Source organism: Haliaeetus leucocephalus, unplaced genomic scaffold, assembly GCF_000737465.1.
Source record: "Haliaeetus leucocephalus isolate CR32 unplaced genomic scaffold, Haliaeetus_leucocephalus-4.0 Scaffold395, whole genome shotgun sequence".
NCBI lineage: Eukaryota > Metazoa > Chordata > Aves > Accipitriformes > Accipitridae > Haliaeetus > Haliaeetus leucocephalus.
This window is the reverse complement of record NW_010972831.1, coordinates 5,181,468-5,203,654: the sequence shown is the minus strand read 5'-3', so window position 1 is coordinate 5,203,654 and position 22,187 is coordinate 5,181,468. Positions and strand designations below refer to the sequence as shown.

Below are 22,187 nucleotides of genomic sequence, written 5' to 3'. Positions count from 1 at the left end.
AGCTGCATCTCAGGCCATTCCAGACAATGACTTTATTTTCTGTGGAACATCACCATGGCAGCTCCCACAGCAGCATCGACATCCTTCCCGTAAATGACAGGGCATGGAAAAATCCTTTCCACTTCTTGCCTCAGTACCTCATTCCTGGCAAGGGCACTCCCACTCCCCAGAATCCTCCTCACTCCCATCTCCATCAGGTGCTGCACAGGTAACATGGAACAGAGGTTTTCAACGATGCCACGACACAGAGCTCTGGTTACATGACCCAGGGAGAGGTCAGAGACAGCAATATTGGTCACTGATGCTAACTGCTCAGGAATGTGTCTCTCTCCAAATATGGTTGGGTGGACTGAGAGTTTGCTGTCATTTTGGGCCAAGGCTGCTTCGATTATCTTTGTATAGATGGCAGGCTCCTGAACCTGAAGTCCTGCAGATGGGAAACATCATGTTACTAATCCCTCTTACATGTAGAGACTTAAAACGGACACTGATCCACCTGTTCAGCAAAGTATTGCGTATCTTTTTCCGTGTCCCAAAGGTAACTGTTTTTCCAGGATTATGAACCACAGTTCTCCCATCCAATTGTATCTAAAATCTGTGATACTAGAAATATTTTTCTGATTACAGAAACTGCCTTTCCTGGTAATACAGCTGTTTGCCTACACTGAGCTAACTTACACGAAATAACATCTTTAAAGGCACTAATGGCAGACTTCAGCTTCAGTGGCTGGATTGCACGTGAATACAAAATTCACTTCAAGTGTTCACTGAAAGAACAATTTCAGAGCTTACTTCTGTATTGCAAAACCCAAGAGATTATTAGAAAAAACCTGTGAAGACCATGTTTAAAGCACTTGGAAGATATTACGTGAGTTTGAGTCTTAAAATCCATGAGAGTGCTGCAAAACACGCAGCAAAAAGCAACTGATCTAATCAAGGGACTCTTTTAGACTGCAGTCATACAAAATTAGAGGCTGTTCTCAAATCTGCTGACCTTTGCTTTTGAAAAACTTGCAAAAAATAATTCTCTTGCATTCTTGAAACAAAAGAAAACCCAAAACCTAGAGGCAATGTTAATGTGGAGTCCAAGCATGACTGTCCCAGCATGTTCATAAGCTTCAGCAGGAAATTCCAGAGATCTAGCAAGCATGACCCAAGAGTTACATCCTTGTTCCCTGTATGGCATGACAAAACAGCTCTAGGCTTGTTCCTTTGCCTTAGCTTCCTTTTACCTTGCTGCTCAACCTCAATTTTAAGCTACCCTTGAAATAGCTTACCTAGCTCTTCTGTCCACCGTGCCACCATGTCCACAAATGTTGCTAGCACATTGCCTCCGTTAAGTGATGCTGCCACTGCCAGGTAGTCATCATTGAAGTAGGGAAAATAAGTAACAGCTGAGGAAGGATCTGGTGTCTCTGGAGGCTGGAAACCCAAGGGCATTGAGACAGTCAGCTGAGCAGAGGTACTGATATTAAGAACTAGAATACAAAAGAAAAAAGAAAAACAATTTATTAAAAAAAAAAAAAAAAAAATCAGTGTTTTACTAGGATACCCTGAAGGACAATGAGAAAACCAAGTAAGATACCAAAATTATCATACCTGCATCAGTCCTCTCAGTCAGACAGGAATAAACAGAGCACTGGAAATCTCCTAGAGCAATTCCTACTTTTGCTCCTTTAGGTATTCCATGCCATGCACAGATTGTCCTGCCTGCAATACTGCCAGGGTCTCCCACCTCTGGAAGCAAGTGAACAGGAAAGCCGGATTTTTTCAATCTGCAATCAGAACAATATTATTGCAGGAAAGCAGTATAGGCATGTGTGGCATGACTACAAAGATCCCTTTGAAGTCACAGATGAATCTGACCATACATTTGTGGCTGCTGGATTTATGGATGCTTTCACCTATCTAGAAAACTTTGTCTTGGACAGGGGCAGCATTCCAGTTCAATGGGCTGGATAAACTAGAATAGTCTAGATGAATAGCTCTCCTTTATATGCAATCTGATTACCTGAGATTATACAGCAGTACATGTTCAGCACGTTTAACCTACTGATGTCATATGGACAAGCAGTTCCAGGGTAAAGGAACAATCACAAAAACAGCAAAAAGAAGTAACTTTTAGGTGTCAAAGAACTTTAAGCTGTCATGCAGTTAGTGGTTCAAAACCAAATCACAAAGAGTTAAGTCCAACAAACTCCTTACACAATCAGCTGCAAGATACATTATATTGCTACAGCAACAACATCAGATTAGTAGAAGTTCAGTAGGCCAAATGCAAGTTTCTGTCACTCTTTCATACCTTTATGAGCAGATCTTTTCACCTTGGAGTCCTGGCCTAACCTAAGCTCTGAAATATATAAGGCCTTAGCACTTGGCCCTGAAAGAGCAAATCATTAAAATAAATAAGTAAATGAAACCCCAAACTGATTCCCTGTAAGACTTTCTGTAGCCTAACAACTCTTAGGTATTATCACAAGTAAGTCTTAGTAGTTATGAAGGAGCTCAGCTGAAAGAACTAGGGAGCAATAACTGTCTTTTACCATCACAGAGGTAACACCTTGGCTGCAGTCTGCACTTGTCCATCCATACCACCACAGAAAGAGAGAGAACAGTTTGGTATACAAGGCCTCAATAATGAGTCTCTCAGCACCGCCGTCTTAGGTATTTCTAAAAACACCGTGCCAGATTTTATATAATTTAAATATATATACCTTACAAACCAGAGCAAACTCTCAATAGTTCTTCAGTACAGGCCATACCACAATTGATCAGGAGTAACTTTCAATCACTTTTTATCTGTAGCACATTCATACTTAGGGCCCAAAGAGGTGTTCACATTGCCTGACACAAGCAATGCACAAAACCCACTGAATGACCTTAGCACTTACATGTCAGTATTCCAGCTTTTGCTTCTGGAATTAAAATATCCCCAGCTGGCAGCATTCTGGATGGACATCAATGGCTTCTTCAGGCCACACAACATGGCAACCACATAGTCATGGATAGTGCCAGCTGCATCATAAGACTTCAGAAAATCTGGACTTTTAAACAAAACATTTTAAAAACAAAAACAATGAGGGGTGCTTTAAGGCAGTGGGAGCAAGATTACTTCCATTGCTACAGTGAACTTCAGACATGTGTGGTCCTATCTAAAAATGAAACAGCCACCTTCAGTGATCAACCTGCATTTTGCTGTTTTGGTTTGGTTTTTTTAAATGGAATTTGTTTTCCAAGCTGTTACCACAGCAGCAATACTTATCTCCTGATGGAAGATGGAGACACAGCAGCTTTAAGGAATGAGTTGTCTAGGTTCAAAAGCAGGCCGTTGCAAAAGTTACCAGGAAGGTAGTAATTGTTTGCACAAAAAAATGTCACCTTGTTGATCCTGGAGCATTTCAGAAAAACAGGTAAATTCCTGCAGTTGCTCTAAGATCCACAAATGATATGAATAGAAATGTACCAAATGGTGAAACAAAACAGGAACAAAACAAAGCAGCTGGACTCATTTATACAGCTTTAAAGCAAGTTCATGCCATGCTCCATATATTTTCTGGACACACACTGGAAGAAACCAAGATCTAGTAAGTTCTTCCCCATTTATTGAACCCAAACTCATTGCAGAGAAAGACACTGGCTCTTTGAGGAACATAGCATACTGCAGATGAAACTGAAGAGCAAATCTTGCTGATGCCAAGCCTTAAGTGAAAAATTATATCCTCTGCAAACATGCCACAACAAAGCAGACCATTCCTAACACCTCACAGGGATCTCAGTGTCTAAGGAAGGAAGGAACTGAAATTAATTTAGGGACTGTTTGTTCTCACATCTGGCAGTAACCAGACAAAGCAACTCTGTTACTGTTTTAGGCATGTTTGTACTTTTCACAATCTGCACAAGGCAAAGTTATAGTGTTCAAACTGCATTAGCAGAGCTCCTCTGAGTGGTAGGATGGACTAGAATTGTTCTATGATACTTTAAGGCTTCTGTTACTATATGGCCAAAAGCTTTTCTCTTTCTTAAAGAGATCTGTACTATTTTTATGAGGTCATAGACTCTTGTGTGCTCAGTTGCATATAGTTTATATTGAATACTGACATTTTAAATATTCTTTGACTACTTAATCACTATTATGATTACAGAGAAACACAGCTCCTCAGCCTGTAGTGGCATTAACATGCTACAGGAATACTAGTTGTCACATAAATTCAGGATGAGAAACTGCCAGTGAAACAGCTTGATGTACCTCTTCTTTAAATACCAGTAGACTGTGGCACACCCAAATCCTGTAGCCAAGCTGATATGTGACTGTGGCAGAGGAAGAGAAGAGAGGAAGGTGGGACTGCAGCGGCCGTCTTGCCAAGTAATCAGATGACTGACCTCCTCCGGCTCAAAGGTAGGGCCTGTACCACACTCTGTCCACTTGCAACCTGAAACACACAGTATCTGAGAAGTCCAGTGACTCCCTGCAGTGTAGTCTGCCTGGCATTCTTCATTTCTGGACACCCTTGATAATTTGTCAAATATATTGGAAAAAAGCAGAAAGAGAGCCAGTAGTGACTGTAATCAAATTAATTAGTCATAGTTTTCAGCCCTAGATAACGTCATAATGCCAGTCATCCCTTGCTAAAACAGAATGGTATGCAAGGCCTTCCCTTCTCTATAAGCACTCCTAGTGTCTAGAGGAAGAAGCAGCTTGCACCTTGAGATATTAATGATACAACTCAAATAACAGATGACCCACAAAAAAAAAAAAAAATCATGGTTCTGCTATGGGAGGTAATGAGCTGATATGACAGCTCTCACATATAAACCTTATCTGGGATCTGCTGTGTCATGACCTAGAGGCTGTATTAGTAACAAACTGCCTATGATGGATAGCACATAGTTTCATCGCCTTTTGAGCCAAAGCAACAAGAAACCTGGATCTATATGTATTAAGCAACAGACTGCAAAGTACTAAAGAGTATCCCTCCCCTGTGCTATGCAACGAAGCTTCACCAAAGGTAGAATAGGGTTTAATTCAGTTTTACCAGCCAACATGCTCCTTTTGAACAGAAAACCCTACACCTTTGATGAAACCTTCACATTCTTTCATGTGCAGGCCTCAGCTAAATTATGGCAACTTCTCAGAGCTTTCTCAGTAATGTCTGCTATTGCTTCGGTCCAGGGCACTACCTCCTGCCCTGACATGCTCACCACAAGCAGTCCTGCAAAGGCAGTATACGGTCCTGGCAGAGCAGCAGACTGCGCAGAGGCTGAGCTCAAGCACTGTCATGTGATGTTTGCTAGCACACTCCACGGCACAGCTTTGGCCTCTGACAACTACTGTTCTTCCAGGTGATGTCTGGCCACAGTGTGGGGATACACGCTGTCTCCAGCTGACTCCGTAACTGAAGCAACCTTTTGGTTTTTGGCTGGCGATGGGAGCGGAGTTTCAAGCTGTGCTGTGCCCCTTGTCCTACAGGTCAGAAAAGAGACCTGGCTGCTTAACTGACTAGCACAAATATGGCTAGAAGAGTCTGTCTTGGGCTGAATACAGGGATTTGAAGTTACACTCATACAGTAAAAAGCAGCCATGAAAGCTGGGAAGTACTATGTGAAACATGCAAAGAAAACATGTACTTTTTCTTGGTTCCCTTAATTCCGTGTTCTATCAAATCTGTTTGAACTGGATTTTCAATTGGTTTGCTTTCCTAGTTTTAAATGGATTCTAAGAAATATTATTAACCATAAATCTAACCCTAAAGGATGCTATTAAAAATGTAATTTGTGTCCCAAAGGGCATGGATTCACTTAGTCTACTCAAAACAAGTGAGAGCAAACACCCTCTTTCACTTGATAGAAATGAAACAAAAGTGGCATGTGGCTTTAGCAAATAAAATATTAACCGATATGGCATAAGAATCTATGTCTACCATGAACCCAGGAAGCTTTGTTATGCAGCCCTTGGGACAGCTGGAAAGCAAGCAATAGCTCCTTCAGTCCATCAGCCTTTGGATTTCTTTCTTTATAATAATTTTTGTATTTAACGTAAAATTACAACCAGCAATGAATAGCATAGTGTCTCTTAAAGCAATTAATACCCTGACAACTTTTGACAGGCAGTGGCCAGCACTTTTGGGAAATCTATTCTGTGGTTTACAATAAACCTTTGCTTAATCTGTGTAACTCCTATTATTATAAGACTTGTATAATTGTTTAGATGTGTGCATCATAAGGTAAAGAGAAAGAAGACATGGAACCACATTCTGAAAGTCTTAGACTTCAGTAGGTTTATGGGATGTTAGCCAAGAAGATAATCCATCCCTACCTCACAGGGCTGGCAATCCAAGGCCTGAATTTTTCAAATATCCTCGCTGTCACAAAGATTATTTGAGTATGTGCACAATCAAGCCTCATGTGACTATCTTACTGTGGTTGATTTTGTTTCTGAGGTCTTGGCCCTTCATTCTACAAGCAGCCGAGTATTCAGAATCATGACCATAATCCTTTTTCATCTCCTACTAACAGAAGCATAAGAAGCAAGATGATTGCAACATGACAGTCTATGACTTGCTAGGAAAAAAAAATGCCTTGAGAGGAGGACTGAAAACATTGTTTACTGAACTTTAATTTTTCTCCTGTACTTTCAAACAGCACTTCAAAATAGCACAGTGATATTCACTGTCGGATAGCTACTGCTATGCACATTCTAACATAGCTTATTTTTCAAGGCATACACAGAACTGCTAATACTGCTACTGCAGAATCACTAGAAGGTATTAAGATACTGGGCAACAGCTAGTTAAGTGTTTTATGAGGTGAACAACATTCGTGCTGCCCCCAGGTCATTCACATGATGCAGAAGTTGTTTCAACTGGCAGCAGATAGCATATGATGCACAAACAAAAAACAAGCCACAGAGATGTTATTCCTCCTTTGTATTAATAATTGTGCTGACTCTGCAGGGATCTCATAACACTAAATCCTTTAACTAATCTGTGTAAACAACATCGTTAACTATAGTCAGTAGCTGAAATTCCAGTAATTAAAGCAAAATTCCCACAGAAGATCTTGTTAATTCTGTTTTATGGAAGACCAAAGTGAACATGCAGCAGTTTCCTACAAACCATCTCAGTGTTAAAATTTCATTTTCTGCATTGTAATACTCTGAACAGGGATGCCAAAGAATTAACGTTACCTTTATCTCTTTTCCAAAACACAATCCCATGCATTTGTCCTGAAATGCCAATATGACTGACTCTTTGAAGCTGCTGCTGAGGTAGAGCAGCAAGGCATTCATTCAATGCTCTTACTATTCTCCGGACATTCTGCTCCATTCCCTGCAATCATAAAGCATTATTCTGAGCATGAAACCATTAGGATTCACTCAGTGTATTTATTAAACAAGGCTACTCTAGTCTGAAGAGAAGAACAGAATTCATTTAGCTTATTAGCATGTATTAGAATAACATTCACTACTAAATTAAAAAAAAAAAAGAAAAAGAAGAAAGAAAAAAGAAAAAAGAAAAAAACCCCACAAAACCACAAAAACTAAAAACCAATACTATCAAGTTGAGAATTAGATAACAGCCTCTTATACTGAAGGCCAAATAATTCTTAATTTCCTAAGTTACCATACTCAACTGTATCTTTTAAAATCCATTAACACTCACTACATGCTTTCATTAGTTCACCTCATATATTAGTCATCTTTTTCCTCACAAAGAGGATTATCTGTGTGTTCTGACTGGCATGCAGTCTCCCTTACATCTTCCTAAAGCTCCTCCCTACCTACTCACTGGTGATTTTGATGCCGATACTTCGATCCTGGATACTCTATTCCTAGAACTGCCCAGCAAACTGATCTACTCTGCAAACTGACCAAACCATACCACAAGAGAAGTTGTATTCCAGCTTTCATACCTTCAAAGATTCGGCTTACTTTGTGACAGACCAGCATGAAGATTATAAGCAAAGGTATTCAAATACAGTCTACATATAGATATGAACTAATCTGTGCATACATACTTCTGGCTGCATAAACATGACTGTAGGGAGGAGGGCTGGCCTGTTTGGTATCTCTGCTCAGAAATTAGCCCCTGGACTCATTACAATACACAGCCAGAGGAACATATTTTTTATGATTCCGATTCATCCTTTCTTAGACTGACCAACACAATGAATGTAAAGATCTTTAACAGGACTACATGCTCCTGGTTATTTCCATGGGGAATTTCCAGTTATGATTCCATCTCACATTAAAGTACAAAATACTCTTCCAGTTGGCAAGTGGCTGCTGTTTCCTGACTGGAAACGTCAAAGACAAGATGTTGGTTCATGGGAGAACAGTTTTAGATTGTCTTATGCAACTTTTCAAAACCTGGGTCTTTCTTAAAACAAGCAGCTTTACTTGACTTTCTTGAACAGTAAGCAGAGAGCACTTTAATTCTACTTTCAGACCAACAGACGCATGCAACAACCATCTCCACCATTCTAGGCCAGGAAAGCCACTGAGGTCTGCATAACATAGCAACACAACCTGGCCACGACAAGGCAAGGCCAGTATCCTGAAATTGCCAGCAGCGCTATCTGCCACCCCTTACCTGTGGTCCAGCTTCCAGGCTACTGGTGTGCGCCTGCGTCTCCCTGGAGCAGCTCTCTGCCACCACCTGCCCTTGCTCTGCCCCCATCAATAGGGCTGCCTTAACCGATGTCGTGCCCAGGTCTATGCCCAGGACGCAGGCAGGAGCAGGCCTGCCTGCTGCCTCGCTGCCTGCCATGGCCACGGGTAGAGGGGATTGCTTTCACCTTCCCCACCACACACGGGTCTCTCTACATGGGGGCCAGACCAACACCCACCATGCAGAGCTCCACACTGCTCCTTGCTGTCCCTGAGGCGGCACCTGCCCCAAAAGCCAAGGGTGCCGAGGGCACAAGCAGTGCGGGCTCCGACCCCAGCAGCGTGCAGAGACTGGGCAAACTGGGCTGGTAAAGCGGCCTGGACTTTGCCCTCTGGCTGAAGATGTCTCCCCTCAGCAGCACCTGAGCACTATCCCTCCATCTTGAGCGTGACAAACCGCCCCTTCCCCAGCCCTCCGCGGTGACCTGCGCAGCTTCACAAGAAACTTAAAAAAAAAAAAACAAAAAACAACCAAAGCGACGAGCCCTCCCTCTGTTCCCAGCTCTCCCTCCTCACAGAGTCGCCGGCACCGGCCCAGCGCCCAACCTGCCCTGCCACACCCAAGATGGCACCCGAGGGCGGCCGCACCGGCGCGATACGCGCTGGGCGGGAAGTTGATAGGCGGCTGCCTCACGTGAGAAGCTGAAAAGGGAAGAGCCGGGGTTGTGTGGGACGGAGCTGTGGTGCGGGAAGGAGGTAGGCGTCCTCTCCTCGGTACTGCTGCCTCGGTATTAGCGCATCCTATAAAGCGTGGGATGGCCCCGCTTCACCGTGCCTCCTGAGGGAAGGACGGCGGGGACTACAAGTCCCAGCGTGCACTGCGCTGCTGGGGTGGCTGTGGGGGCGCTGGTGGAGACGCGGTGGCTGCTGAGAGTTGTAGTCCCGCGCTGGGGGTGGGGTGGGGGGGGACTCCCTCAGGGAGCGGTAGCTCTGTGTGGCGGGAGCGGCATAAGCTGTGAGGTAAAGATGTCCCCGGGGGAGTCTGGGCAGAGAGAGCGACTGAAAGACTGGTGCTCTCTCGGGGGTGCTGAGGGTCCCTCAGCCGGGCTGGGGGCCGTGGTGCTGGGGAGGGAACCATTGCAGGGAGCTGCCAGCGGAGGGGATGGGCTGGTGCCTTCTCAAAACGTGTGTGTCCTGAGCAAAGCCTCCTGGCTTTTTCTGCAGCTTGTCCGCCATGAGGATGCAATACCTGCTCCCTACTCTGCTGTACCTCTCGCTTGTGCTGCTGGGGCCTGGCGGTGAGTGTTTGGTCACCCCAGCTTGGGCCCACAGGGCTCCCCTAGTCAGGGGCCAGCTCCAGACCAGTAAGATGTGGAAGAGGGCTGCTCTGCAGTATCCCCATCAAGCCTCTCTGGAGAGACCTGTGCCTGTGTCTTCTTTCACACATTACCTTTGGCTTGGTGTGCTCATACACAGAGAGTGCTATGCTGAGGTACTGTTGTAATGGAGCACTTGCCTCGTGCTCCGAACTCACCTCTGCAGAAGCAGATTAAATACTGTCTGTGGTACAGTCAGTGGTGAACTGGAGCGCTCCCTTGCACTTAAATAACTTCTTAAGAATGCCGTGTAATATATGACAACAAGAAAAAAAAAGTGTCCCTGGCAACTGTTTCTCTCTCTATTTCTGGTCTTATTTTTATATAGCTCTTTGTTCTTCCTCTTGTCTCTTGTGTCCTTTAAACATAGAGTGAATAAAATAGACTTGGATTCCAGATGTCAAAACTGTTGAGACGTGACCAGTTTATGGTTTTGATATCAGTTGTATTGGCACTTGGAATCTCGACCTCTCTTAAAGCATGATGTGGTACAACATAGCTGGATTGTTGTAAAGTGTACCCTTTTAATAGCAATATTTCAGAGCACTATAGTAAGGTGCTTGTGATTCCTGAAGTATTAAGATAGTAAATGTACATTCTCTTGAACGTCTGGGTACCTGGTTTGAACTTGTGACCTAAGAAACAATTTTCAACTAAATTTTGGGCATTTACGACTCCTAAGTTACTAGGATCACATCAAGAAACAGAGTGGGTTTGAAGTACCTATAGCCTTCTCTTAGCATGAGCTTTTGTTGCACTTCAAATATGTAAATTGCTTCCTTGTAACATGTTCAAGTGACAGTTATTTACTTCTCCTTTTAAGTTGTTTAGTCGCCTTGAAATAAGCTGTACTCTTCTTGCTGTTTATCACGTGTACTAATTTTATTAAACTGACATTGGAGGTACCAATGGACAAAATGTTTATATCACAAAAGAAAGTAGGTAGTTCTTCTAAAGGAGTTATTCATTGTTCATAGTAATTGAGATTTGTGTGGGTTTTTTGGTTGTCTGTTTGTTTGGGTTTTTCCCCCCCCCAGATGGAGTCATTGTACTGTCTGTCCCTGAAGTGGTTTCCTTAGAAAGTGGAAGTTCTACAAATGTCACTATATCTCTGAGGTAAAATCATGATTGCATCTTTACTTTCTCTTTGGAACGGGGGCCAAGCAAGCGGGTAGGACTTGGCTATATACTTAAGGCTTTCCTGCAGACTCAGTTAATTGTTCATACAGAGTGAATGTCATTGGTGTGACTGGCCACTTGTAGACTATTACATCACCCAGTACCAGTATGGGCCAAGATAGTGCAGCATTCTCACAAACAGCCTTGTATGTATGGTTGGCCTTTGACAATATCCCATGCCATTTGTATAGGAAGTTGAGTGGGAAAAGATGTTTTATACTGTCTGCCCCATATTAGCTTACTGAACTGTCTTCAATAAATGAACTTACAGTTCCTCCATTTCTAAAACTGATGCTTAAGAGAAACTTGCATTTCCTAGAAGGATCACCAAAAAAACTTTACCAAGTGAACAGAACTCGCCATTTCTAGCAAAAAAAATGCAGCTACTCCAGAGTGGAGGCTGATGCACCTCAGTCTCATTGTTTAATACAGTGCATTGTTTACCCATGTTTTTTCTATGTCAGCCTCTTCCTAGGAAAGCATTGTTAAACACATGCACCCCTCCCCTTTGGGATCTCAAAGTATGAGTAAAGGGAACAGTCAGATGAAAATGCAAGAATTGTGATAAAGAGGACAATAGCAAAAGATGGCTGCAACAGTCTAGAACTTTTATTTTTGCAAACGAAGTGTGTTATTGTAACTTTTTTCATGGACAAGTAAACGCATTTGAACCTTATGATATTTTATGTGCTGCTGTGCAATTAAACCTCCTGGACAAATGCTCAGTGGAGTTCTCTGGGAAAGCTGTGCAGGACTATGTCACCTGGAGGGTTTTTATTTGAGAGTGGTTTTGGTTTTGTCTTGCTGCACTGCTATAATTTCTGCCCCTCATCACCCCAGGTACATGATCATAATTTCTGCTCCTCTTTACCAACAAAGGGTTAACAAGCACAATGATAGGATTCAGGTGGCAATGACTTTGCTCTGCCACCTGTGTGGAGAAGAGGGAGGTAAAACATGGCTATATAACTGTCTAGTGCCTGTCACTAGTTCAGGTAAAAGAAATAGTACAGTGCTAACATACTTTGGTGCTGGTGTTCCTGAGTCCTAGGTAGGTACTGTTGTGTATGGACTGTTAATTATGCTTGCAATAGCTGTGAGGATTTAGCAGATACTGTCGTGCAGCCCTGAAGCAATCTTTGTGAACTCAAGCACAGGCCTAACTTGTTTTTTTCTGCTTTCACAGGGCTCCATTAAATGAGACCCTGGTCATAACTCTTAATATTACACACTCATCAAAACACAGAACCATTGTTGAACTGCCTGATGAAGTAAGTGACAGAACAGACTTATGACCTTATGGAAAAGCCTACCGCTAGTATGGTGCAACTCTCCTCTTTCTTCCCTCCACTTTGCCTTGCAGGTACAGTTGCCTGCAGGTCACACTAAAGCAGACTTCCAAGTGAAAGCAGATGATGTTGGACAAGTAACAGTTTATCTTTATACCATTAATTCCAACTTAACTGGGTGAGAAACTGGTTTTTAGTTCCATTTACTATCCTACAGCTTCCTAAACTTTGGGTAACTATTCCCTCCTTATAGTTAAATAGTTAATGGGACATGGGGTGGTATGTAGTTGAGAAGATGTGGTGACCCTCCAGCAATCCTCAAGGTATTCAGATAAATACAGGGTATGGAAGCAGAGTGATAGTCTTGGTATGTTAGATTTCATTACTAGATTGTGAGTTCTCATGGCTCCTTAGTCTGGTTTTAATAACCCCTCCCAAAAGTATCAAAACTACATGTCAGCTTTTCTGATCCAGGAAGCATTTGGTTGTAAATGTCCAGTGGGATACTATTCTTGCTGTGCAGAACTTGTTCTGGAGGGCTAATAGCCTGATGCAGCTGTGTGCCCACATAACTACCATGAGATACAGGTGTTTTACTTTATAGTTAGGGGAGCCCTCTTTTCACAGATGCCAGTCCTCCCTAGTAAGAAAGCAGTCTAGCAAGATGGAGAGGGGTGGATTGTATGTGCTTGTTGCCCAGATGCTACTGAGCAACAGGGTGCTCCTGTTTTACTTCCTCATTTTGCTTCCGCTTTTAAGACTCAAAGCAAATGCAGAGGTAAGCACGTGAAATGCTCAACAGGGCAGGCACAATCATGAGGCTTTGCTGGCAGAGCGTGAAAAGTGAAACTCTGCGCTTGCATAACAGATCTCATGCTAAGAGAGTGGAAGCCATAGGCACAAGATGACCTTTTTGAAGATTTCTATTCTAAAAGAATGGAAAGGAAAGAGTGAGACAAGAAGGAAAGGGTAGGATGAAGACAGGAGTGGGAGATGCTCTAAACATAACAAGGACACTAAAAGAAAAGGGGAACAACTCTACTGAAACCAACTCTGAATCTTTATTGTCTTGTCTCAACACCTGGACTCTGTTTTCTCTCTCAAAGCAGAACAAAGCAAAATCTGCTGGAAAAAATGTGAACAGACCAATTAACTAATTCTGTTTGCATTAACCATCAGACCTAGGATTCAATTTCAAGTGATTCATAGCATCGTGGTGAGATATGCTGATGAGGTGATTGGCTGGATCTATTTCCTCGCCTGGTCTATCTCCTTTTATCCTCAACTCTTTGAGAACTGGCGACGAAAAAGGTAAAGAGTCTTAAGGTGTGTTTGCAAGTCACTTAAGCACTTCTGCAAATCGTGTTCCTAGCTTCAGTTACATCCATCCTGGTTATTGTGAATTATGCATGGAAAGACTAGGGAAAAAAGCAAGGCAAAGACAGGGCCTGAATGAATGCAGCCCCAGTGAGCTTTTATGCATGCAGGTCATAGGAAACTAAGTGCATCTTACAGACACCTAATCCCATAGTTTGGCATACAATACTAATTTGTGATAGAGGAGACTTCTCCATTCCCTTTGGTGTCATGTTGTAAATCACCTGGCTGAGCCAATTGTGATGACCACCTTCAAAGATTACTTCCTTGTAAGCTGCCTATCAGACAGCTCTTTAGTGTTGTGATTAGGCCAGCTCCCTTTAAACTAAGTGACTAAGTAGAAACAATATTATATATGAAAACTAAAGCATTTGTTTTAAGCAAAGATGCACTACTGCTTCTATGGATTCAGGCTGGAATAGTTTTATCAGACTAGCTGAGCTCATGGAGGGGTGAAGTTAAACAGCAGGGACACAACCTTGTCAGTGAGAGCTGTTTTGAGTACCAGTGCATGGCATATGAGGGATATTTCACCTTGCTTCCTGATGAACTCGCAGCATCATATTGTCACAATGCCTGCAGCTTTCGCTTACATCAAAAATTGCCTATAAATCAGTACATTCTAGGGTGAAGTTGTCCCTTGAACTGCCTGTAATGCTCTGATGCATATTTCTCATACATTTTTCCCCCCTGCTTCTCTAGTGTTGTTGGACTAAGCTTTGACTTTATAGCGTTAAACCTTACTGGCTTTATAGCATACAGTGTATTTAATGTTGGACTCTTCTGGATTCCCTTTATTAAGGTAAGCATAATTATCTCTTAATACTTGCTGGGGGGTGGGTATCTACAGAAGGCGGTTAAGGCATTTGGCTGGTTTTGGTTTCTCTTACATTTAGGAGGAATTCTTAGTCAGTTATCCCAGTGGGGTGAACCCTGTGGCTATCAATGATGTTTTCTTCAGTCTCCACGCAGTAGCTCTAACTCTCCTCGTTGTAATTCAGTGCTGCATCTACGAGGTAAGTCTCAATGCTGGTCTGACCTGTCAGCTCTGGCAGAGCTCCCTCTGCCGGGCACCTCACCACTCCCCGTCCACTCCTCTTGGGCTTCAAAGTCCTCTTCATTGCACTTTCATTGGTCTTTCAAGAAGTCAGGCTTCACAATCCAGATGCCTTTAATCTTTCCTGAACTAGTAGCAACTCCAGTAAGCTTAGCTACTTCAGCCTCATGGATGTTCTGGGCTTATAAGTAAACTCCTTAGGGACTGAAAATAACTAAGGCAAACAGCCAAGTTCATAAAGTTCCCAAACAGATCTCTAGCCAGCACATATATTGGAACTCTACACAGTACAAATGCTGGTATGTGCTTTGCTGTTTTCTCACTACTTGGAGCATTCTTCAAGCTAGGAGAGGCCTTTAGGGATTCCCTGCAATTTGAACTTTCAGCTTTTTTCAATTTCTTTTCTCCTAAAACAGCTGCAAAGGCCCTTTTATAATTCTCACCCTTTTCAGGTGAGACTGCTTGTTATAGTCAGGTGGTTCTTTAATTCCTGTTGATTGTTATAGGTTGCTCTTTATTTAATTCCCATTGTAAAAGCCTCTGATCTGAACAGCCAATTTTCTCTAGGTGGTAACTGTTTCTCTCTTAGGGTGCTTCCTTTGGTGATGGTAAATCTAAAACTGTAACAGCCCATTTGTCAGCACTGCTAGGTACAAGAGTCTTTTCTTGTGGAGACAACCATGAATCTTTTACCATAATGGCATTAGCAGCCTTTTGCATATATAGGAACTCTTGATGTCATCAGACTGAACTCAGGAGATTGTTACAGATGTGGCACTGATAATAGGCATCATAAATATTCAAGAATACTGCCTCAGTATTGTTTCCCACTTACTCATGAACAATGGTGTTCCAAATGATTGATGTTGAGTATTGCTCATCAGCTCTTGCAAACCTACAGCTGGTTGCTGTAGCACTCATTTAATTTTAGAATTCCCTTGAGGTATGAGCCTAACTGGTACAACAACAGGTTTGGACTGTAACCTTGCATAGTCCTGGGCATATTCTCTATCTTATAGTGTGTCTGGGGATGTATGACCTAGGTCAGTCTAAGTGTATCTGCATTTCTCTTTCAGAGAGCAGGTCAGAAAGTATCCAAAGTTGTTGTTGGACTACTGGCACTTGCATGGATCTTCACATTTACAACACTGTTTCTTGCTGCAGCTGAGGAAATGACATGGCTACAGTTCTTATTCTGTTTCTCTTACATTAAGTTAGCAGTCACACTGATAAAATATTTTCCACAGGTAAATCTGAACTTTTCTGCTTTTATACTATATTCCTGTCACCCTAAGCTTGTAGTGTATGCTCTCGAAAGTCTGACTAGACTAAACCAGCAGTGATTATTTATTAAGTCTTTTAGTGACAAAAACAGTATAGTTATACAGAAGGCTTTTTAAATGTTAATCTTGAGAATGCTTGTATGTGACATGCTGACCAACTTCTTGTTACACTGTCAGGCATACATGAATTTCCGTCGGAAGAGTACTGAGGGATGGAGTATTGGAAATGTATTACTAGACTTCACTGGTGGAAGCTTCAGCCTCCTCCAGATGTTTTTGCAGTCGTACAACAACGGTAAGGCTGGAACTGAGGTGGTGGGGCCTTTTTTTAATGGGTTAGGAAAATCCTGTTACAAACCAGATATAAACTGGTAGGTTATCTTGGGAGAATGATGTTTGTGCTATAGTGTGGGTAGCTGTTCTTATACTAAGAATGAAGAATCTGTTTGTATTCCTTCAAGATAGAAAATTAAATAGCTATTCTGAAGAAACAACAGGAACAGTTATTAATTAGCTTTGCATAAGATGTACACCACAGTCAGTCTTAGGGTGTGTCTAAGCAGTCCATGTAATAAACATGAACTTCTCTAATATGTATGGCATGACCTTGTAGTCTTGAGACAAGACTACACTTGAGGAGTTAGTCTTAACTCTCTAATTTTGTGTTTGACAGATCAGTGGAAGTTAATCTTTGGAGACCCAACCAAGTTTGGCCTGGGTGTCTTCTCCATCATCTTTGATATTGTTTTTATGGTCCAGCACTACTGCCTATATAGGAGACGAGGGTACGAACCTTGTGAATAACATCACTTGAGAAGACAAAAACTTTAAATGGAACTTGCCCCTGTCCTGGCTGAGGGCTTTCAAGATGCCTGCTGCCAGTTACCAGAAATACTGATTCTGATCTCTGTACTTTGATCCTCTCTGGTATGGAATACAAGCTGTTGCCTCACCAAATGCTGATTGCCAGATGCCTTAAAGGACAGCAAGCTATCTAGCCACCACTTGCAAATGGAGGACTCACGCTTGTTGAAGCTGTAAAGGCAGCTTAATGTGAGCTGTCCAAGCACCACGTGGCTTTTCTTCCATTAACAACAGGAAAGAGAAAGACCAGAGTAATGTCTTTCTGAATGGAAGTGAAGCACAAAGAGCAGAGTTCTGGCTTCCAAGAATCTGAGGTCATGTTTAAGCAACCCCTTAATATCTTAATGTAATGACTGAAGACTGGATTTAAGTGCTGCTCTCCTCCTCACAGACAGATCACAGTAGAACACCACTCAAATTGACTGTTAACAGCTGTAGTGGCACACAAAAGAATAAGGTTGGTAGCAAATACACAAATACTAGAACCTGAACTCTATAGAAATACTGAGAAGTGGCAGAAACTATTTTTATTTCACTGAATGCTTTTTCAAAGGTGTCAAGACAAGTGCTCAGATTTATCTGAATACTTCTCATGCACTAACTTCATTTTGCTCAGTTCTACTGACATGCCTTGAATCCTAAACAGGGGATGGCAAAGATTAAAGATTTATCAAAGAGATAATTTCTAAGTAGATCATGTTAACAGCCTTGTGATTAAAGTTTAAACACATGGTTTTGTTCCTGGGCAACTTTCTAACTACATGTGGTATGTTCTAGGTAGAGATCAAGGTCTTGAGTTACTTGAAGGTAAGGATTATACCCTTTAAAAGAACTAGAAGGGAATCTATGCATTTGTACTTGTCTTATTAGGTGTCTACCTAAGGAAAAGTAGAACCCCTTCTCCCCCCACTAGAGCCCAGGTGAGGTTTGACAGCTCACTAACACCAGTGAAATCAGACTGTACTAACCTCAGACTGCATTGTGTTGATGTAGTCCACAATCCGCTTCAACTCAGAGAAAACACCTCAGCCAGAGGCATTCAAGTGATGTGGCATTCTTAAGTGGAAGGAGAAACAGCTCAGGAAATCCAGCTTTGTTTTATTGTGTGTAAAGTCAAGTGAAATAGCAGTACAAATAGCAGTGTATCTTTATAGTAACAAAAATAACTTCAACGCCTTAAAATTTACCACTGAATTCTTAAGTTACAAAATTCAAAAGCAGTATTGTAGTAATTCCGTAGATATAAAAACAGTAAATAGGCATCTGCTGGTGTGTACAGAACAGTCTGAGATGCATTAATCACAACATACGTACATGGCACAGCAGTAATGTACTGAATAAGTTAGTCTGCCACCTCCTCATGTTCTATTTACAACAGCTTACCTGAAGACTGCTTAAGGAAAGTATAGATATGTATAAATCAACTGAAGGGGGATTAAGAACTCCAGTTTTTGGATAACTGTAAAGCTAGCTGGTGAACAAACCACTAGGATGCTAGATAATTTAACTTAGTGTTGCAGCAAGAATCTTAAATCCTGTGGCATGTTGATTTAAACAACTTAGTATCTTACCAGAAGTTTAAATTTGGTCGAGGCACTTTTGCAAATTACTGGCATATTCATCTCAATAAATCAGTGATTTAAGCAAAGTCTTCTAGAAGACAGACCACAATTCTCCCTTCCCATTTCAAGTCAGATCAAAGTGGAATGAAGAACTGCAGACTCTACAGCTACAAACAGCTCTTTTGATAAGTTCAGCAACAGTGTTTTCTTTCCTGCTCCATAGTCCTTTCATTTAAACATGATTCATTTGATACTACAAATTACTTGGGAACAAGGAGAATTCAGGTTTTACTCTGCCAGTGAAGCTGAACTCTAGTGTCTATGAACTTTTAGTGTACTTCACAAGCATTAATCTAACACTTGTGTGTTACTTAGTTGTTTCTTATCTGAAGAGGCTGCTTTGTACAGGGAGTCTTTGCAGTAAACCATAATGCCCCAAACCCTTCAGCATACTCTGTCTAGCTAGCACACAATGTGGGATTAGTACAGTGCTCCTCCCCACAGCAGCAGGCAACTCTTAATTCTGGCATTTTAATGTGATAGCATGGGGGGACAGGACAGCTCACTTCTAAAAGCAAACCTTCTTATCTTCCATAGCAGAAACCACATTTCTTCTTAAAATAGGAAGCTTTTGTGCTATAAAAGAATCCTGACAAAGTTAAGGCTTTTCCAGTTGCTTCCTTAGATAAACTAGGGTTTGCCCTGTCCTCCTGAAAGCCATGACTACAATAAAGTCTTACCATGTACCTGCAGGGAAGACTTTAGAGAAGCACTCTGCTGAGGGGACTAGAGTTTTACTACTGCCAGTTACACCAGAGGAAAAAAAAAAAAAGCCAGCCCAAAAATAGTGTTTACCACAGTTAGGAACATGCACTCCTTCCAGACAACCTGTTCAGGTCTAGTATTTGCTTCCTTGCTTGATATCAGTCTATGTATCTCCCTCCCCAACCCTTCCCCAACTTTATGATTGATTAGGACATCATGGATTGTTGCACAGCCTTCTGGAGAGATTGTCTAGTCACCAGCAGCCGTACCACCTCTTCGTTCCTTTTTGTCAGTCTCTTCCTAGCTTGGTCATGGGTCACCATTGTCATATCCCAGCCATTCACCTAGGGAGAAAACATAAAATGAGGCAGGTGCATGGACTCCCGGGTGTTCTATCAGCACTATGTAGTAGATATGCTTATGTCACAGCTCATTTTGTTTATAAGCCCCACAAACTGTCCTGGGAAGCACCCAGAAGACAGTATTTCCCCCAGCAGAAACTGCTCTGTAGTGTGCACCTAGTAGTACATCATTATTTGTCTTTAATCTTGGTGTTTACCTGCATGATCTTATCTCCAATCTGAAGTCCTGCAACTTCTGCTGGGCCTCCTTCCGTCACCCTTGTTACATAGATACCCTGGGGAAAAAAAAATTGTGTTCATTTACTAAATATGGGAGCATTAAATACCCAAGGCCATTCTACTGACAGTGCAAAAATACTTTGTAGTATATATATTATGGGATTCTAGTTAAAACCAGGGCTTTTCTTAGAAAATAGAAAAGGTGGAGAGCAAACTTAAACTTAGTCTGCAAATGATAATGTGGCAACAGAGTAACTTTTGTAGTCAACTGCGTGAGAGGATGGAATACAGACACGAGTGAGTCGAGCTTGCTGAGCGAGTTGGATATGCTCAGCCTTTTGCAGAGAGGGCTGCTACAGAAAACAAAGAGCATCTGACCTTGTCGGTCTTGTCTTCGGAGAATGGATTCTGAGTAGGATCCTGATCAATGCCACCTCCAATGCTGAAGCCCAGAATCAAATTGTCACCTTGACGAAGCTTATGTATTTCAATTCTTTGCTGAAAAGAGAAAAAGATAAAATAGCTGAGTATTGTGATCACTGGAAGAAATCTCAGGTGTGTCTCAAGACACAGATACTTCAGACCCTGTCAGATTGTCTTTCACAGAGATACCCTGAACCTCCTGGAGCGGGCTGCCTCACAGCTGGGTGAGCTTACATGTTGTAGGCAGACAGCTCTAAAACCCCTTGGCAACACAGAACTATCACGTGGCACTTACTGTCTGTCTGTCCATCAGTCACACGCAGCCTCGGTGGTGACAACAGTTGGCACCGAATTGTTCTCAGGCCCTACCACAAAACAGCAGCACAGGAAACCATCTGCAAGCCAATGCTGTGATACAGCCAAGCTCCTTAACTACTTGCTGCTTTACCGCTTGCCCAGAGATACAAGGGGAAAACGCTAAAACCAGAGCAGGTCTCTTTAAACATGAGTCACGTCCCGATAACTGGCAGTCACTCACAGCTAGACTCATCTTGCTCTTTATCCACACGCCTCGTGATCCTGCCCAGCCCTATCAGTGGGAATAACAACCTATTATTAGGATGGTTCTTTTTCAAGATAACTTATCAACACAACTTATCAACACGCTCTTGTAATCCCGAGGCAGGTTCCTTGCTGTCTGACGAACACGGGCATCTGACAAACTTGACACATTACCTAAGTGCGATATAAACGCCAGCCTAGCACAATTCTTGAGCCAAGATAAAAAGCCACAGGTTTAACCGAAACAGTAACCGCCCAACTCAGCTTCTTCGCCCTGACCGAGGGAAAGGTGTCCCTGCTGGCTGCAGGGGGGTCGCGCTGGGTGACCCACGAGGGTCCCTTCCACCCCAAAACCCTTCTCCGACTCTCCCCCACGGGCCCACTCGGACACCACCAGCCTTCCCGAAAGGGCGCCGGGTCACAGACCGCCCGGTCACCCCAGCACACCTTCCACAGACGCAACCGAGTCGAGCTCGCCGGCTGCGTTCCACGCGGGAGCGGAGAAAACTTCGTGCGTGGCTCCAGCGCCCCAACCCCCCCCCGTTACTCCGGCCGGGCTCGGCACTGACCGAGAGAGCCGCCGCCTGCGCGGGGGTGAGGAGCGGCGGCTCTGCAACACCCTTAACCCACTCCTCCCACGCACCCACGGGCCGGGGCTGCTCCGGGACGCTGCCCCGGGTCGCTCCGGCGGCACCTCCGCCCCCACCGAACCCCCTCCGCCCGGTGACAGCCCGCAGGGCGCTCCCGGGCGGTACCGGTACCGCCGCCACCGTCCCCGTCCCGCTTAGCGGCCCCCGGCGCGGCGTCCCTATCCCCGTCCCCGTCCCCGTCCCCGTCTCACCACCACGGCGGTGACCGGCTGTCCCGGTACGTACGACATGGCCCCGCCGCCGCTGCCGCCGCCCGAACAAAAGCGCCTCGCCCGGTTCCGCCCCTTCGCCGCCGCCAACCAATCGGATACCGCCTCGCCCGCGGCGGAGGGGAGCGGGCGCCGGAAATCAGGTTTTCTTTCCCGGCGGTCTCCGCGCCAAGATGCCTGACAGGAGCTTCCGGTGGGGAGGCGTGAGTCTCCGCCGTGGCGGTAGGTTGGGCCCGGCGGCCTCGGTCTCCCGTTTTACTCCCCCCTCCCCAGCCCCCGCGGGCGGCCGGCGGTGACGGGCGGTGTGTGGTGTCCCTTGGCAGGGTGTGAGGCGTGAAGGTCGGACCCGGGCGAGGGTCCCGCGGAGCAGCGCGTCGCCGTGGATGAGAGGTAACGGGCCGGGGGG

At 43.7% G+C, this 22,187-nt stretch overlaps 4 protein-coding genes across 7 annotated transcripts in view; 2 read left to right on the top strand and 2 right to left on the bottom strand.

The window, feature by feature from the left end:
* Positions 1–11: 11 nt before the first annotated feature.
* On the bottom strand, positions 12–9,326 carry SHPK (sedoheptulokinase). Its single transcript, XM_010573723.1, has 7 exons — positions 8,589–9,326; positions 7,184–7,325; positions 4,247–4,430; positions 2,892–3,044; positions 1,600–1,775; positions 1,278–1,478; positions 12–427 (listed from the first exon to the last, which is right to left on the bottom strand). Exons 1-7 carry the CDS (start codon positions 8,763–8,765, stop codon positions 33–35), a joined length of 1,428 nt encoding a protein of 475 aa, XP_010572025.1. The 5' UTR covers positions 8,766–9,326; the 3' UTR covers positions 12–32.
* On the top strand, positions 9,318–18,062 carry CTNS (cystinosin, lysosomal cystine transporter). 2 transcript variants are annotated; one of them, XM_010573725.1, is made up of 11 exons: positions 9,318–9,361; positions 9,830–9,903; positions 11,019–11,097; positions 12,347–12,431; positions 12,524–12,627; positions 13,629–13,760; positions 14,529–14,628; positions 14,723–14,842; positions 15,960–16,130; positions 16,344–16,461; positions 16,840–18,062. In XM_010573725.1, exons 2-11 carry the CDS (start codon positions 9,840–9,842, stop codon positions 16,968–16,970), a joined length of 1,104 nt encoding a protein of 367 aa, XP_010572027.1. In that variant the 5' UTR covers positions 9,318–9,361; positions 9,830–9,839; the 3' UTR covers positions 16,971–18,062. The 2 variants fall into 2 exon arrangements, with proteins under 2 accessions (XP_010572027.1, XP_010572026.1); XM_010573724.1 differs by lacking the exon at positions 9,318–9,361 and adding an exon at positions 9,558–9,625.
* Positions 18,063–18,143: 81 nt separating this feature from the next.
* TAX1BP3 (Tax1 (human T-cell leukemia virus type I) binding protein 3) lies at positions 18,144–21,830 on the bottom strand. 2 transcript variants are annotated; one of them, XM_010573720.1, is made up of 4 exons: positions 20,657–21,457; positions 20,317–20,436; positions 19,917–19,994; positions 18,144–19,701 (listed from the first exon to the last, which is right to left on the bottom strand). In XM_010573720.1, the coding sequence occupies exons 1-4, from the start codon at positions 20,669–20,671 to the stop codon at positions 19,564–19,566; spliced, it is 351 nt and encodes a 116-aa protein (XP_010572022.1). In that variant the 5' UTR covers positions 20,672–21,457; the 3' UTR covers positions 18,144–19,563. The 2 variants fall into 2 exon arrangements, with proteins under 2 accessions (XP_010572022.1, XP_010572021.1); XM_010573719.1 differs by lacking the exon at positions 20,657–21,457 and adding an exon at positions 21,764–21,830 and having other exon boundaries at positions 19,371–19,701.
* A 118-nt stretch (positions 21,831–21,948) lies between these two features.
* EMC6 (ER membrane protein complex subunit 6) overlaps positions 21,949–22,187 on the top strand; it is a 990-nt gene continuing 751 nt past the window's right edge. The window contains exons 1-2 of one of the 2 annotated variants that reach the window (XM_010573718.1): positions 21,955–22,003; positions 22,105–22,171. The gene's annotated coding sequence lies outside the window, so the exon portion shown is untranslated. Of the gene's footprint in view, positions 22,172–22,187 lie in introns of both variants that reach the window. The other variant, XM_010573717.1, reaches the window with a different exon arrangement.